This window comes from Diaphorina citri, unplaced genomic scaffold (assembly GCF_000475195.1).
Source record: "Diaphorina citri unplaced genomic scaffold, Diaci psyllid genome assembly version 1.1 scaffold110, whole genome shotgun sequence".
In the NCBI taxonomy this organism is placed as follows: domain Eukaryota; kingdom Metazoa; phylum Arthropoda; class Insecta; order Hemiptera; family Psyllidae; genus Diaphorina; species Diaphorina citri.
In genome coordinates this window covers 152,343-170,760 of record NW_007377547.1, presented here as the reverse complement: position 1 = coordinate 170,760, position 18,418 = coordinate 152,343, and the positions used below count along the sequence as shown (strand labels likewise).

The following is an 18,418-nucleotide window of genomic DNA, read 5'->3' as shown; positions in this document are numbered from 1 at the left end:
ATTAGGAGACTTAAACCCCCACTCCCACTATTATATCCCACTATCTGTTCAGGTCATAGTCCAGTCACAATAAGTTCAATGAACGGTCAAAGATTTTACAGGTAATTACATATGTGCCCGCCATCAGTGGCGTAGCGTGTATGTATGGCGTGTATGGCGGCCATACAACTCAAAAGTTCACTCTAATGCCCATAAATATTAATGGCATGTACTGTGATGGGACTTGGTAGACCTGTGCATGAGCCCAACACGCCCTACACTTGAATTTAGACCACGCTACGCCACTGCCCGCCACACACATTCAAGGTTTTTTTTAAAGAAGTTTGACAGGAGGAACTGTAACTGCTATAAGGTCTTATTGTCCCGAAATCGAAGAGAGAAGGAAGACAGGATTTGAGAAAGCCAGCCGTTCCGAGAATGAAACTTATCCCTTCAGGATAAAATCCGCCCCGGGCGGGAATCGAACCCGCGGCCTAGCGCTTACAAGGCAAACGCGTTACCAACCAAGCTAACTAGGCTGGCTCAAGCATGATGCTTGACAGGGCACTTGACAGGCAACCTGTCAAGCATGTTAGAACGTGTGTGGCTGGCGTATAACAGGCAGGTTCAATCAGGTTGCCTCACTCGTAGGCTTTTTCAAGATTTGACTCTTAAAAGATGACATCATCTTGAAAAAGCCTACGAGAGAGGCAAAACACGGGTTGTTTTCAGATAATCACTAAGAACCCTAATCAAAGAGTCATTTCCAAAGGTAAGCAATTATGACAAAACGCTCAATTTGGGATCAACTTCATTCAAAGGTCCTTCTCGCCGAATTTACAAATTATACCTAACTATGTACACTAAACTATAGGTACAATACGTATGTACATGGGGGATGGATTCAATCTAAACATGAGTTCAATGTAGCGTGCGTTTGGCAAGAGGAGTGAAAGCTGAATTTACTTTCCACGCGAAAACCCGACTGAATCCTGCTTTGCTTTCTACAATAGCGAAAGCCACAATCGTTAACCTGGCATACCTCTCTGGGTATAGGGTGCTGAAAAAGGATCAAAACTGTCAAAAGTTAAATGTATCTGAGCCAAAAGGATATAGTGTGTGTGCTCATCAGGTAAACCTGACAGGCATACCTTTCCCGGCTTCCCGCATCTATCCCGGCACCTGCACTAACGGCAACAGACAGACCTGACAGGTGGACCTGCTTATGTTTACCTGTCAGGACTCCCTGATAGTGAGTGGCTGCCCTTAAACATGTCAAACTCACTCTTCATCTTCCTATAGGTATAGGGATCTGACTCACTGACTGAGTAGTTCACTGAAAAGAGTTCTTTTTATAACTCACTCACTCTTTACACACCCCTATTCATTGGGGATGTCGGTTTTCTTTAGTTCGGAAATACTTGTCTTAGTATAGCTATAACCTAAACGTAGCTGTCTGGCTGGAGGACTTTAAACCCCTGACGAAACCCCCCAGAAAGTCTCACCTTTTCCGCGTCACCCTGTGTATTACGGGGCGCTTTTATAAGCCCTTTTCGAAAATCCCGGTTTGCACAAATCGCTTAATCCTCTTACGTTGAAAACTTTTGTCCCTTGTTTTTTTCTCTGGCGAACAATTTTTCTGTTTGTCTGTCTGTCTGTTGCCGTTAGTGCAAGTGTCGTGGAATAATTGAAATATCGGGCCGGGAGCCGGGAAAGTTAGGGAGCCGGGATAAATAGGGTAAATAGATTGTAAATAGGGGGGAGATCTTTGCCAGCTCGGTCGTTATGGATGCTATCGACTTTTATATGTTTACTTTGGATTAGATTGTGAGAAATGGAATGCGGAGAAGTAGGTATTAACAGACAAGGAAGAAGGAGGTGGAGGAGGAGGAGAAGAAGAAGGAAGAGGAGAAGGATATCAAGAAGATGGAGGAGGAGGAAGAAGAAGAAGGAGAGAAGGATATCAAGAAGATGGAGGAGGAGAAGTCGGTATTAAAAGGGACAAGGAAGAAGGAGGAGGATAAGGAGAAGAAGAAGGAAGAGGAGAAGGATATCAAGAAGATGGAGGAGGAGGAGAAGAAGAAGAAGGAAGAGGAGAAGGATATCAAGAAGATGGAGGAGGAGGAGAAGAAGAAGAAGGAAGAGGAGAAGGATATCAAGAAGATGGAGGAGGAGGAGGAGAAGAAGGAGGAGAGAAAGGAGAAGGTCACAGAAGGTGGAGGAGGAGGAAGAAGAAGAAGGAGAGAAGGATATCAAGAAGATGGAGGAGGAGAAGTCGGTATTAAAAGGGACAAGGAAGAACGAGGAGGATAAGGATATCAAGCAGGTAATGGAGGAGGAGGAAGAGGAGAAGAAGGAAGAAGAAGAAGAAGAAATCAAGAAAGTGGAAGAGGAGGAGAAGAAAAAGGAGGAGGACGTCAAGAAGGTAGGGGAGGAGAAGAATAAGAAGAAGAAGGAGAAGGAGAAAAAGGAGGAGGATGTCAAGAAGGTAGAGGAGGAGAAGAAGAATAAGGAAGAAAAGAAGAAAAACAACGTCTGGTTTAAAATAAGATTTATTATACATCGGAACCGCTTTTGCATGACTTCAATGCTTACTTATACCTATTCTTTTACACCCGTTTTTAGGTATCCAGGAAAGGAACACAACCTTAACTCTTTGTTCGTCTTTAGGTTAAAATCGGAGGCCTAAGGAGGACAAATATCTTGGTTGAAAATAGACTGATTCCTACCTGATATTCCATGTTTTTTCAACTCTTTGTTCCAGGTTGAAATCGAAGGGTTAACGGGAGACATCCGATTCAATAATGACTCCAAGAGAATGAACTACACGTTGCATGTTGTAGAGATGACAGTCAACAGTGCCATGGTGAAGGTAAGAGGTTAAAATTAATTTCGGATCCACAGCCCAGACCCACCGTTTGTTGGAAATTTTGTTGATTGAAGTTTGGGCCATATTGGGGTCATTTGGAGTTGCGTTAGGAATATAGGGTTGAAATAAGACCAATAAGGAACTTTTCATTTGACAATATGGAAATTTCTGAATGTCTTAGTACCTAAGTGTTTGAGAAGACCTACCCACCTTCTGACATCTGATACTGAATATTTTCCTGTGAAATGGTGTGTCAAAATAAGACAAGGAAAATACTTCTCTCTGGTTTACCTACTCTTCAAAAGGGATAGGTGCCTGTCTGTCTGTCTAAGTGTCTAGGCAACCGGGTAAGGATTGAACTCGAGATTCAAAATTTTGAGTTTGGTCTACAGTCCGTCCTCTGTTCTAGTTAAAAATAAAGTTGTCTTTTTCTCTTAATTCAGAGGAACCTAACCTATTAACCTAACATTGCGAGTTACCAAAGTGCCTAGGCACCTGTCTTTTTTGGAAGGTAACCCAGACAGCAGTATTTTCCCTTCCATTTCGACACACCATTTAACAGAAGAGAAATGTTTTAATATCAAAAGGCGGATCTTTTAAAACACTTATCAAAGGCCTTTAGGTAGAAAATCGCCCAAGCGTGTGACCAGCAAGCCGTCAAATTTTCGAGAATATTTCGCCAGAAAAGCTTAAAAAGGGTTTGGAAATTCCAGAGAGAAACAAATCATTAAAAAACTTGAAACGAAAAAAGTTTTTGTTTTCCAAATTTTTAATACCTTCCTTCAGGACATAGGTAGACCTTTTTTAAGAGTATTTAAATACCTATAGGTACCTATCAAGGTAGACACCTTATACCTGCCTACTTGTACCTGTACCTAATTCCTACCCACCGTTTACTTTGGATTAGATTGTGAGAAATGGAATGCGGAGAAGCAGGTATTAACAGACAAGGAAGAAGGAGGTGGAGGAGGAGGAGGAGAAGTCGGTATTAAAAGGGAAAAGGAAGAACGAGGAGGATAAGGATATCAAGAAGGTAATGGAAGAGGAGAAGAAGGAGGAAGAAAGAGAGAAGGATATCAAGAAGATGGAGGAGGAGGAGGAGGAGGATAAGGATATCAAGCAGGTAATGGAGGAGGAGGAAGAGGAGAATAGGAAGAAGAATAAATCAAGGAAGAGGAGGAGAAGGAGAAGAAAAGGAGGATGTCAAGAAGGTAGAGGAGGAGAAGAAGAATACGGAGGAAGAGAAGAAAAACGTCTGGTTTAAAATGAGATTTTTTTATACATCGGAACCGCTTTTGCATGACTTCAATGCTTAGGTACTTATACCTACTCTTTTACACCCATTTCTAGGTATCCAGGAAAGGAACACAACCTTAATTCTCTGTTCGTCTTTAGGTTAAAATCGGAGGCCTAGGGAAGACAAATATATTGGTTGAAAATAGACTGATTCCTACCTGATATTCCATGTTTTTTCAACTCTTTGTTCCAGGTTGAAATCGAAGGGTTAACGGGAGACATCCGATTCAATAATGACTCCAAGAGAATGAACTACACGTTGCATGTTGTAGAGATGACAGTCAACAGTGCCATGGTGAAGGTAAGGGGTTAATTAATTAATTTCGGACCCACAGCCCAGAGTCCCAGACCCACTGTTTGTTGGAAAAATTTTCGATTGAAGTTTGGGCCATATTGGGGTCATTTGGAGTTGCGTTAGGAATATAGGGTTGAAATAAGACCAATAAGGAACTTTTCATTTGACAATATGGAAATTTCTGAATGTCTTAGTACCTAAGTGTTTGAGAAGACCTACCCACCTTCTGACATCTGATACTGAATATTTTCCTGTGAAATGGTGTGTCAAAATAAGACAAGGAAAATACTTCTCTCTGGTTTACCTACTCTTCAAAAGGGATAGGTGCCTGTCTGTCTGTCTAAGTGTCTAGGCAACCGGGTAAGGATTGAACTCGAGATTCAAAATTTTGAGTTTGGTCTACAGTCCGTCCTCTGTTCTAGTTAAAAATAAAGTTGTCTTTTTCTCTTAATTCAGAGGAACCTAACCTATTAACCTAACATTGCGAGTTACCAAAGTGCCTAGGCACCTGTCTTTTTTGGAAGGTAACCCAGACAGCAGTATTTTCCCTTCCATTTCGACACACCATTTAACAGAAGAGAAATGTTTTAATATCAAAAGGCGGATCTTTTAAAACACTTATCAAAGGCCTTTAGGTAGAAAATCGCCCAAGCGTGTGACCAGCAAGCCGTCAAATTTTCCAGACAGCAGTATTTTCCCTTCCATTTTGACACACCATTTAACAGAAGAGAAATGTTTTAATATCAAAAGGCGGATCTTTTAAAACACTTATCAAAGGCCTTTAGGTAGAAAATCGCCCAAGCGTGTGACCAGCAAGCCGTCAAATTTTCGAGAATATTTCGCCAGAAAAGCTTAAAAAGGGTTTGGAAATTCCAGAGAGAAACAAATCATTAAAAAACTTGAAACGAAAAAAGTTTTTGTTTTCCAAATTTTTAATACCTTCCTTCAGGACATAGGTAGACCTTTTTTAAGAGTATTTAAATACCTATAGGTACCTATCAAGGTAGACACCTTATACCTGCCTACTTGTACCTGTACCTAATTCCTACCCACCTACAGCATAATCGGGAGCTCTGGATCCTGCCTGTGGGCCATTAAGTCGTAATAATAATAATAATAATAATAATAATAATAATAATAATAATAATAATAATAATAATAATATGTAATTGAATAGTTGATATTGCAAGGAAAGATAACAGGATGAAGATCGAGAGGAAGAAGGAGTACATCATGGATGGGGAATTTGAAGGAATGGTACAAGATGTCAAGCGAAGAATCATTTAGAGCGGCAGAAGATCGACAAAGAATCAGGAACATGGTCGTCAACGTTCGACAACGGACATGACACACCCAGAAAGAAATTGAATTGAAATTTTAATTGTTTATTTGTAATATTGGGTAAGTGTACCATTTATTCGCCCACTTAAAAAACGTACCATTTATTGGCCCACCTGCCCACATTTATTTTCCAGGGTAATGACAAATATGAAGGCTTCTGTAAAGACCTGGCAGACCTCCTGGCTCAGAGACTGAAAATATCCTGTAAGTAGAAAATAACTACCTATTTGTAATTATTCTGTAGGTATGACGGGTTTTGAACGTCAGTCCTAGGTAACATAGGGGTTTTAAGTCAGATAGGTATCTTTCTCACCCACAAGGAAAGTTAAGCATCTAATAGGGATTATAATGCTTCCACTTGTGTAATTGTGAATTATTTTGTTATTTATTGAACTTGTTTAATTATAGATCCTTCTTTTATAGGCCAGGACAAACAGAAAATGAGGGAAAAATTGACTGCCAGAGTTAAAAAAAAAAAAATAGAACAAAATGGTAGAAACGGTATTATAGAAAAGAGAATAAAAAAGGAAAAAGAGGAGAAAGAAGGGACGGACCGGGAGACGAATAATATGAAGAGAGAAATGAAGTTTTATATTCGAACGAGGAAGGACAGGACAAAATAAATTGTGAAGTAGGTTAAAAAGAGAAAATTTTCAAATGAGATAAGTGCAAGGAAGAGCTGGAATGATAATATTTCGAAAAGGGAGGAGAAGAAGAAGAGAAGGAAAAGAAGTTGGAGGAAGGAAGAGCATAAGGAGGAGGAGGAGGAAGCAAGGAAAAAGGTGGGGGAATAGGAGAAGGAATCGGGGGAGATGGAGGAGAAGAAAGTGAATGAGAAAAAATGGAGCGAAAACCTCCAAGTTCTAAGTCCATCTCGTGAGATCAGTGTCGAATATGGAGGGATGGTTCCATTAAAATATAGACTCTTGAGTGGAAAATGAAACTCTCTTGCAGGGTTTCAGCAGTCATTATATATAAGTTCTTTGTGGATTAACTTGATAAGGAGAACCAAAAGGCAGATATATTGTGCAGTGTGCAGAACTTCAAAGAATTATTATAGTTTATTTGTTAAAAGCCGACATGTTTCGGAGGCGCTCTCTCCATCATCAGGGCTACAGGAAACATTAAACACTAAACAACAAGGTACACTGAACACAGAAGACTAGAGGAGATCACAGAAAGAGGGTAGGTATAAGGATAAAATTATAAAATATGAAAAATATAAATCTGGGGCTAAAAAATTGGAAAGACAGGGTTGTGAAAATGAAACTAACTTTATCCTAAATGGATACAGGGTTCGTTCTGATAACAGCTGGCTTTCTCCCATCCTGTTCTCCTAGCTTTCAGTTCAGACTTATGTGGCGTATGGTACAGGTGGGCCAATAAATGGTACGTTTTTTAGGTGGGCGAATAAATGGTACACTTACCCTTGCTTTATTATTTTTTCAGGTGGCTGAATGGAATGACATAGATGGCTTTGTACCGGATGCTACTGTAAAATATCAGCGACAGAAACAGTATGGAGGATACGACAACAAAACTTACATCGTCACCGGTATATTGGTAAGTTAGGTCTCCTTCCTGGATCCTATCTAACTGAACTGACCAAGTCGAAGTGAGTTATAGCTGTGTCCACACATAGTCAATGGCCGTCGATCGACTCGATCGATGTCGACTGAAACCGTCCAATCTGCCTCGATATTACCATAGATTCACCTCGTCGATCGACAGCCGTCGACTTTGTGTGGACACAGCTTGTAAATAATCTTCAAATGCGACAATCCCCCCCCCTTGTCCAATATACCTACCTTTTTTTCGAATAAGGCGTTTTAACTCTGGAACCCCAGGTCGTTCACGCCGGTTCTCGGTACCTATTTTAACAGATGGTACAATAATGGTACATATTGGTGTGTTGTAGGTATGTGAAAAGGGATTTGACGCCCTCGTCACTATCGGTCAGGGAGGGGGGGTGAGGTAGAGAGGGTCTTATTTATACCTACCAAAAAAACCCAAAAAAAAAAAAAAAAAAAAAAAAAAAATCACTACATAAACAAGGGACAGGCTGTTATGCTTTCGGGAAAATAACTTTCCTTTTCCTTCCGCCAGCTTACCAATTACAGTTCCCCCTATCAAACCTTTCTTAAAAAAAAGTTCTCGATTTTAATACAAATACCTACAGATCTACAATTTTACATTTTTTCAAAAAAAAAAAAAAAAATCACTACATAAACAAGGAACACGCTGTTGTGCTTTCGGGAAAATAACTTTCCTTTTCCTTCCGCCAGCTTATTAATTACAGTTCCCCCTATCAAACCTTTTCTTAAAAAAAGTTCTCTACTTTTTTATATACAAATCTACAATTTTACATTTCTTCCTCTCGATGTTATCTGTCAATTTGATGACACTCCGGCACTGAACAAAGTTAACGTAGAAGTCATGATGGGAAAACAGCAAACTCAATAAAACTCAGAAAAGTAACATCATATCTTAAGCCATCCTTACTCCTACCTCTTCCTCCTCCCCTTATCACCCTTCTCCTCCTCCTTCTTCTTCTTCTCCTCCTATCCTTCCCCTTCTTCCTTCTCTCCTCATTTTTATATTTTCATTTTTCTCCCACGTTCAGGGTAGTCTTCAAAAAGGAAATTGATGTGATCCCATTTTCTCTCGCAAATCCTATCTGTAGAATACTGTTTACCTACCTACAGTAACATCATATCTTAAGCCATCCTTACTCCTACCTCTTCCTCCTCCCCTTATCACCCTTCTCCTCCTCCTTCTTCTTCTTCTCCTCCCCCTATCCTACTATTTCTCCTCCTCTCCTTCCCCTTCTTCCTTCTCTCATTTTTATATTTTCATTTTTCTCCCACGTTCAGGGTAGTCTTCAAAAAGGAAATTGATGTGATCCCATTTTCTCTCGCAAATCCTATCTGTAGAATACTATTTACCTACCTACATACACACGAATCACACGACCCAAGCTCGTAGGATCCTAAAATACCTCGGGTCATTGTGAACACCTACCCATTACCTATGATGATCATTTATTCCTAAACTAATCATACAGAATTGAAACGTCACGTCATCACCTATCATAGTCTATTCTTTTGCCACTTTGCGATAGCACGTTATGTACTTGGGTAGTCTTCAAAAAGGAAATTGATGTGATCCCATTTTCTCTCGCAAATCCTATCTGTAGAATACTATTTACCTACCTACATACACAATTACACACGAATCACACGACCCAAGTTTCTACGATCCTAAAATACCTCGGGTCATTGTGAACACCTACCCATTACCTATGATGATCATTTATTCCTAAACCAATCATACAGAATTGAAACGTAACGTCATCATCTATCATCGTCTATTCTTTTGCCACTTTGCGATAGCACGTTATGTACTTAGCTACGCTACATAAAGAAATATGAACTTTGGTGGAAGAGTTTACTTTGGAAATCCTCACAACCTTATTAATTTGAGCATTTGACCACCTAATAATGAAGCTCTAAGGGTTAGGTGGTAGAGAACGCCTTAGGCGTTATCCTCGCCTTGTAGTTACCTTCCACTCAAAAGTCCATAATGTATTATTACTACTAAGGTCTTTAGTAACGAAAGTTTTACCCTCCATTTGGCGGCAAACACCTAGGTACTCACCACATTAACCCCACAATGAGAAGATCCACTAACGCTGACCATCCTAGGTGACGGTTTTTCAAGGGGTTCTATCTGCTTCAAAAAATAAGTAATAATTTCTTCAGAGGTTACAGTGTCGTGGGGTGATATTTTCAAAAAGAGGAAGCTGGAAACCCAAAGACAGTATGCCGATCTGCTGGTGGTCTTTAGAATTCAGGTTGAATAATCACTTAAGGGAATAGAATAAACAGGGTACCTAATATTCTATTGTCTATTCTATTATGAAGGCAGCCGCTCACGCTCAAACTGTTTGACGGACCCAGGTCTGACAGATTTAGGTCTGTCAGGCAGTCAGAACTTGTAACGTGTGTGGCGGAAAACGCTTGAAACCTAGGTCTGTCAGACCATCGAGAGACCTGGATCTGGGTGGAAGATACCGTAAAGAGGAAAAGGAATCGGTGCTTCCCTCGCCTCCTTAGGATACGCCACTCCGAGAGCTGCTTGACCTAAATATTAGACTTTGGATTCGGAGTATTTCACAGATTTCCATTCCCGCTCCGCCCCGCGTTTCCCGAATTTGTGTTCTCCATTTCGCCCTTTCTGAAGACTAATTGCGTACGAAATGGAATTTGGCATGCTCATTCCAAACGTGCTTTTAAAAATAGGTACCTACATTTAGAAATCGTTTGAGCACACTTCAAAAAGGTGCACCCTACTAAGGTCGAGTTTTAAAACCGTGGATTGGCTCAGGATTGAGTTCAATCCGAGGTTGACCTGGATATTAAGTATAGGGAAATGCTTGTTTCATCTCAATCTCGAGTTGGTAAACCGGTAAACCCTAGCACAAATGCGTACACTTCCAAAAAGGTACGCATACATAGGTACCTAATAACGACGGACAAAAAAGAGTCAAGTATTTTTTATAATCTTACAAAACGCCAATTTTATTATAGGAGGAAAATGTTGAATCTTCTCGTACTACATATTTTGTAAAAGTCCTTCCTGAGCTTTACCTAACCATATCTTTCTTGGCCTTTTGAACGTAGGTCTCACGGCACCTTCGAAGGTCTCACGGTTTGTCTGTGTTCCTTCTTAAAAAGTTTACGTTGTCATCTTTCCCTACCCAGCATGGTCTCGGACAAGATGATCGCAAGTAGTTCGCTTTGTATTCATCGCGCTTATGTTTTCCATTGTGGTGGGAGCTAGTGGAATGAACAGTTCCGTCAATTTCCTATCCAACATCCACTTCCCTATGCTGTACCTGCCTTAAGACAACAGAGACAGAACTGCGATGGAATGTTTACACAGCCTAGAGCGAGATTTCGTCTCATGTACAAAATAACACCTGGTAGAAGAAGAAGAAGAAGAAGAAAAAGAAGAAGAAGAAGAAGAAGAAGAAGAAGAAGAAGAAGAAGAAGAAGAAGAAGAAGAAATAGACTGGAAAAAAAGACCAAGCTCCCTAGCTTAGATAAAGTAATTACGTAGGTAGGTACAAATTACAAAAATACTCAGAAACTGAGGCGAAAGACAGCCCCATTTTCAATTGCCGAAAAGTTCAAGATAAGTCGGTACTCGTAATCTACACTCTACAGCATTACTCAACTGAGAGAGGAACTTTCAAAAGTCACGAATCACTCATAAATAAGTCCAAATAGGTACTTGGAACTAGAAAAAAAAATCCGCGGAAAAAAGGTGAACTACATAGGTATTAATCAAAACTTTAAATTAACATTAGGTAGGTAACTTAAAACGTAGGTACCTACATATCGGAATATATATATATAAAAAAATCATCACTAAAAAATTATAAAATCAGGAATAAACGAATTTTGAAAGTAGGTATTCTCCAAAATTAGATGGTAATTTTTTGAAAACACTACGAAATAAACGGGAAAAAATTACCAACAATTTAGAGATCATACGAAAAAATTGCAACAATTAAATTATATTTAAAAACGACTCCACATATCTCGAGTTAATGTAAACCGGAACTAAACAAATTAACAAATTTAATTTCGAGCGACACAAATAAACATCTAATGAAGTAAATTAATAATGAAGTTGACAAGGACCCGAGAGCAAGTTATTACAACTATTGCTCTATTAGACATCAGGTACTGAGAAATTTGAAAATCAGTTCAGATAAGAGCGATTCTTAGCATTGTTATAGGTACGATGTTATAGGTAGGTATGTACATTGTACATATTGTTATGTATGTTATAATAGCCATTGTAATAAGGTAGCTATGTACTATGTTTGAACTTGATAGGTATTTGTATGTACATGATATTTGTATGTACCGACCTGTTGTTTGTTACTTTTTGTTTATCAGTGGTAACACTGGTAACACAGGCAGAAAGGTCCAAAGCAATACCTAGGTTGGCCAGTCTAGTTGATTTGGAGGGTAGTGGTCTAGGAAACGAAGACTTTTTGACGGAAAAAAATGGCGTAGTTCTGATTTTTTGCCCAAAAGGTCGGGGGTGGTGCCCTGAATAAGGGGTCAAAAGTCTCAAAGCGAGACTTTACGGCTAGCGGAACTAGAAGGGCGTAAGTGTCATTTTTCGTGAGTTTTTTCAGTTTTTTGCAAATATATCTCGAAAACCGTTGGTTCTAGCGAAAAAAGTGTCGAATCGACTTTGTTCAAAATTAAATTCCCTATATACAAAATGATTACTTTAATTTTTTCCTACAACTTACCGTTGTGGCACCCACCAGAAGGGCGTAAGTCGCGAGTTTCAAGGTTTTTGCAAATTGTTTCAAAAACCGTAAATTCTAGCGCAAAATTAACCATCCCAAATTGTTCGGGGCGTAATTTTCTACAAAAATGACCAGAAGCACTTTCTCATAGGAGCAACCGTTTACCCGGAAGAACCAACAGTTTTCGAGATATATGCAAAAAACTGAAAAAAGTCACGAAAAATGACACTTACGCCCTTCTAGTTCCGCTAGCCGTAAAGTCTCGCTTTGAGACTTTTGACCCCTTATTCAGGACACCATCCCCGACTTTTTGCGCAAAAAATCAGAACTACGTCATTTTTGTCCGTCAAACCTTAATTTTCGGGCTTTGTTTCCTGGACTATAGGACTAGATCGCGGGTTCGATTCCAGCCCGGGGTGGATTTTATCCTGAACGGATAAGGTTCGTTCTAGGAAAGGCTGGCTTTCTCCTATCCTGTCTCCCTTCTCTCTTCGCTTCCGGGACTATAAAACCTCGGCAGTGTATTTCCTCTATAAAAATTCTTTTAAAAAAGCTTGGATAAGTAGGTTTCCAGTTACATAACGTAGGTACATATAACTTCTGAAAGCGAGGAAAAGCAGAGTCAAATAAGAAAGACATTGTTTTTTTTTCGAAATAAAATTAATGTGTCATGTAACTCTAAATAAAATATAAATATTGTATTTATAATATTATTTTCTTTACAAAATTTTAGTTGAAATTACACTCGTTAAAAATACTATGTACAAGTTATGTTACACCTTAGGACGACCATACAAAATAATAATTTAAACAGTGCACATGCAACTTAGTACCTAGCCACCACAGTGTGTAAAACTTGTTTGTCTCATTATCCTTATATGGTAGGACTGGTAGGTAAAAGGTCCAGGTTCAATTCCCGGCGGGGTGGACACAATTTTTTTGCGGGCACATTCCATTTTTTTTTTTTTTTTGTAATGCACACCTACATTAGGTAGGTACCTAATTCACACAAAACACTAGTTATGTGTTAGGTACTTGCTTTTTACTTCAATCATGTAGGAAAAGGGTGGCTATTTGTATACAGTTTGGATAGGTAGATATAGATACGTATAATAGTTATAGAGTCAATTCTTTATTTGACTAAAACTCGTTTGCAGCGCATTAATAATTTTGGTTGCAAGAACTCTCTAATATGATTTTTTTTTTTTTTTTTCGTTTAGGTACTTCATTAAATTCTTTTTAATCCTTTTCAGAACTTAAATGGCTCAAATAAATGCAAAGATAAAATAATTACACAGATAGTAAAGCAAAAGATCGCCATAAAATTTAGCTAAACAATACGAAAACACCTTATTAAATAAAATATAGAAATGGGTAAGTAAGTATGAAATACATTTACACTGTACATTTTACACACATGAAAATTTTGCTTATAAAATAATGATATTAAAATACATTTAGAATATTTCTTGTCGGTTATTTTACACATTTTTTAATCGTAATAATTGTAAATTATAAAAATAAAATAATGGAAACCAAATAATTAAATCGCTCGCATAACCTTCAAAATAGGTATTGTGATGCCAAAATATTTGCAAAATTGAGTAGCTTTCAGGAGCAAAGACCACAGGTTGGTAAAACTTTACCGCCACCAGCGGTGATATTGAATGCACCAGTTCCCCACGGATCGCTGCAGTTAAGCAACGTTGGGAGTGGTTAGTAAATGGATGGGTGACTATCATCGGGGGAAACCGCGTGCTGCTGGGTTCCCGGCTGCACTCAGGCTGGGTGAGGTTAAATTGAGGAGGCACCGAATGGTAGGTAAATAGGTCCTATCCTATACCTACCAAACTTTATCGCTATCATTTTCAAATTTCAAACACCAAGGCCGTGGTTTCAATTGATCAAATTTCGGATGACTTTTGTTGCAACATGTAAGGCAGCCTAGTTAGCTTGGAAGGTAGCCCGTCTGCCTAGTAAGAGCTAGATTGCGGGTTCGATTCCCGCCCGGGGCGAAAGTTTTTACTTAGGCCAATAGGCCAGTCACGCTTAGAAGGTATGTCAGACCTAGGTCTGTCAGACTAAGCGTGAGTGGAGGGACCCCAGACTCCTAGACTCTAGGTTGTGGGTTCTATTCCCGCCCGAAGCAAACCCCATGTCAAATCTGTGGAAAGTAATTTCCAGCCTAGTTACATTTATGTAGCTTAGAGAGTAGCACGTCTGCCTCCTATTAAGCGCTAAGTTGCGGGTTCAATTCCCATCCCTCAATTTGAAATTTATTTAACCTATATGAAAAATATGTATACTTAAAATGTCAAATAAAAATTACAAATTACAATTACAAAGATAACAGGATATAATAATAATAATAATAATAATAATAATAATAATATGTAATTGAATAGTTGATATTGCAAGGAAAGATAACAGGAAGAAGATCGAGAAGAAGAAAGAGAACATCATGGATGGGGAATTTGAAGGAATGGTACAAGATGTCAAGCGAAGAATCATTTAGAGCGGCAGGAGATCGACAAAGAATCAATCGAGAGGAAGAAGGAGAACATCATGGATGGGGAATTTGAAGGAATGGTACAAGATGTCAAGCGAAGAATTATTTAGAGCGGCAGAAGGACAAAGAATCAGGAACATGGTCGTCAACGTTCGACAACGGACATGACACACCAAGAAAGAAAGAAATTGAATTGAAATTTTAATTGTTTATTTGTAATATTGCCTTATTATTTTCTTAAAAAGAGAAAATTTTCAAATGAGATAAGTGCAAGGAAGAGCTGGAATGATAATATTTCGAAAAGGGAGGAGAAGAAGGAAGAGAAGAAGAGGAGGAGAAGAAGTTGGAGGAAGGAAGAGCATAAGGAGGAGGAGGAAGCAAGGAAAAAGGTGGGGGAATAGGAGAAGGAATCGGGGGAGATGGAGGAGAAGAAAGTGAATGAGAAAAAATGGAGCGAAAACCTCCAAGTTCTAAGTCCATCTCGTGAGATCAGTGTCGAATATGGAGGGATGGTTCCATTAAAATATAGACTCTTGAGTGGAAAATGAAACTCTCTTGGAGGGTTTCGGCAGTCATTATATATAAAGTTCTGTGGATCCTAAGTCCATCTCGTGAGATCAGTGTCGAATATGGAGGGATGGTTCCATTAAAATATAGACTCTTGAGTGGAAAATGAAACTCTCTTGCAGGGTTTCAGCAGTCATTATATATAAGTTCTTTGTGGATTATGAAGTAGTACATCTTCCGATAGGTGTCGAATGTGGCCGTCTGTGAAATTAAATTTAATGTTCTTATGCATATTATATTTTTTCACAGTAGGATTGTTCACTTTAGGATTCATAAGTTTCACAATAGGATAGGAAGAAAGGATGAAATCAAGGATAAAGTTGTGCAAAAATGTCTCAATTCTCGGGCTTTCTTATGAAAATTATGAAAAGTTCCCAATTAAATGAGTTTCTCCTGAAAAATTCCCAATGCCTGGCCTTTCTCCTGAAAATAATTCTCAATTCTTGGAATCTGAAAATTCCTTGACTTTCGCTAACCAGGCCTGAATGGCAGAGATTGCCCTTGACAAGAATTTCTCCCTGTGACTCTTGAGCGGAAGTCTTAGATACTGGAGGAGATTAACGCCTGAGGCGCTCTCTACCAGTCACTGGCGGTTGAATAAAAGATGGCGACGACCAGGCTTGCCTGGCTCAAGAATTCCATGGCGGTAGAAAAAGATCGTGTGATAGCACGCAGGGTAGATTAAGTCCCATGATGAAAGCCATGGATTCTACTTTAAAGGCGCTCGCGCTCAGGTGTAGGACATCTCCGGATGGTCTATATCCGAATCTCATGTAATCTGAGTGTTCTTCTCTCTACCAGTAGGTACTAACCCTTACAGCTCGATTATTGCGAGGTTAAACTCATAAATTAATAACGATAAAATTTCATTTCTCAGCTGAGAATCAGGGGATTGAGCCCATTCTTCTGTTCGCCGAGGGCTCTGACTACGTCAGCGACCAGGTTTACCGCGCTTACCTCGAAGAAATGATATGTGGAAGCATCCTTGACGGTTCCGTACAGCACATCGCTCTGGTCCGCCAAATCCTCGACGGAGTTGATAGGGTTCACCATACGTTCTACAGTGAGGAATGCCGCTAGGTTAGCAGTGTACGAAGAGATGAGAATGAGGGTGAAGAACCACCAGACTGCGCCCACGATGCGCCCTGAGATCGATCTGAAATCATGTGGAATAAAGTGTTGGTAAAACTTTACCGCCACCAGCGGTGATAGCACGTTGAATGCACCAGTTCCCCACGAATCACTGCAGTTAAGCAACGTTGGGAGTGGTTAGTAAATAGATGGGTGACCGTTAGCAGTGTACGAAGAGATGAGAATGAGGGTGAAGAACCACCAGACTGCGCCCACGATGCGCCCTGAGATCGATCTGAAATCATGTGAAATAAAATGTTGGTAAAACTTTACAGCCACCAGCGGTGATAGCACGTTGAATGCACCAGTTCCCCACGGATCACTGCAGTTAAGCAACGTTGGGAGTGGTTAGTAAATGGATGGGTGACTATCATCTGGGGAAACCGCGTGCTGCTGGGTTCCCGGCTGCACTCAGGCTGGGTGAGGTTAAATTGAGGAGGCACCGAATGGTGGGCAAGTAGGTCCTATACCTACCAAACTTTATCGCTATCATTTTCAAATTTCAAACACCAAGGCCGTGGTTTCAATTGATCAAATTTCCGATGACTTTTGTTGCAACATGTAAGGCAGCCTAGTTAGCTTGGAGGGTAGCCCGTTTGTCTAGTAAGAGCTAGATTGCGGGTTCGATTCCCGCCCGGGGCGAAAGTTTTTGCTTAGGCCAATAGGCCAGTCACTCACGCTTAGAAGGTATGTCAGACCTAGGTCTGTCAGACTAAGCGTGAGTGGCTGACATAAAGTTTTTGTTCACTTACCTGGGTGATATATCCGATCCCTGTTGCATGAACGCCCCCAGCGAGAACCAGAAGCTATTGCTCAGGCTAAAGTCATTGGCTATCACCGAGGGAGGGGAAGGGCCATGATGAGGGGAGGGGGAGTGGTGGGGGTGCCCCGGGTCTGAGTAGTTGAGGAGCCGCCACTCGTGAGGGGAGAAGCGAGACACGAGGAATAGCACAACGCTTACCTGGAAGAGGGGATAAATTGTGTTTGAGGAAGTAAAAAGACCTCTTAAAAAGAAAAACCGATGGCCATCTTGGATTTCTTATGGCGCCATTTCATTTTCCAAAAGGAAACCGGTTCCGTTTTCCGAAAGTTTCTCATAAGAAAATATGTACACCTGAACTTACCATAATATAGGAGAATATAATAGCTACCCAGATCTCTTCACTGAGAGGATCTAGGAAGCTGAGTACTCTCGGTTTCTGTTTGCTCGGTTTCTTGATCATTATACTGATACCCAGTGTCATGAAAGGTTTGGAGAAGTCCACAACCCGCTCTCTTTCGGATGTGATGGAAAGGGGGGCTATGGCCATGTCCACCTCCTGGGAAAAGAGAATGTTTAGACCCAGTTAAAGCCCGTTCCCACTTGTCGTTCGGAAAATAATCGTGTCGTGCCTAATGAGCACAGTGTCGTGCACAGATTTTTTTTTTTCAAGATGAGTGTTTCACCGTCGTTTTTATTTTGTAGCAATAAAACAACTGCTACATTAGAGGCGTGTGGCCTATGTCGTAGTATGTCTATCCCGTAGTATGCCTCTCATCAGATGGGCGATAAGAGACACAATACTTCCCATTTAGGTGCTGGGTCAACACGAGAACGCCCTAACTAACAGGATTTGGCGGACCAGAGCGATGTGCTGTACGGAACCGTCAAGGATGCTTCCACATATCATTTCTTCGAGGTAAGCGCGGTAAACCTGCTCGCTGGGCGTAGTCATTAGTGCCTTAGGCGAAAAGTGCGGGTTTAATTCCATGAATCTCAGTTCCTAAATGAAAGTTTATCCTTCCTAATTATTTAAGAATTTGACCTCTTAAAGGGTAGGGGGCCTAACTTAGGACTGTAGAGAGCGCCTCAGGCGTTAATCTCGTAGTATTCTTGTCAAGGACAATCTCTGCTATTCAAGCCTGGTTAGGGAAAGTCAGGGAATTTTTTAGTCCGAGAATTAAAAAATTTCAGGAGAAAGGCCGGGAATCGAGAATTTTTCATGGGAAAATCAGGGAATTGAAAAAATTTCAGGTGAAACTTAGGGAATTGAGAACTTTTCAGGAGAATTTGAGAAGTTTTTCTCAACTTTCTCCTTGATTTCATCCTTTCGGGTT

At 40.1% G+C, this 18,418-nt stretch overlaps 1 protein-coding gene across 1 annotated transcript in view; it reads left to right on the top strand.

The window, feature by feature from the left end:
- The window catches only part of LOC103524645 (glutamate receptor 1-like), a 152,434-nt gene that overhangs the window by 127,917 nt on the left and 6,099 nt on the right, over positions 1-18,418 (top strand). Inside the window, exons 7-11 of the mRNA XM_017449693.2 lie at positions 2,744-2,851; positions 4,338-4,445; positions 5,915-5,984; positions 16,068-16,234; positions 17,932-18,000. Of these exons, the coding sequence (XP_017305182.1) occupies positions 2,744-2,851; positions 4,338-4,445; positions 5,915-5,984; positions 16,068-16,234; positions 17,932-18,000 (522 nt within the window). The remainder of the gene's footprint in view (positions 1-2,743; positions 2,852-4,337; positions 4,446-5,914; positions 5,985-16,067; positions 16,235-17,931; positions 18,001-18,418) is intronic.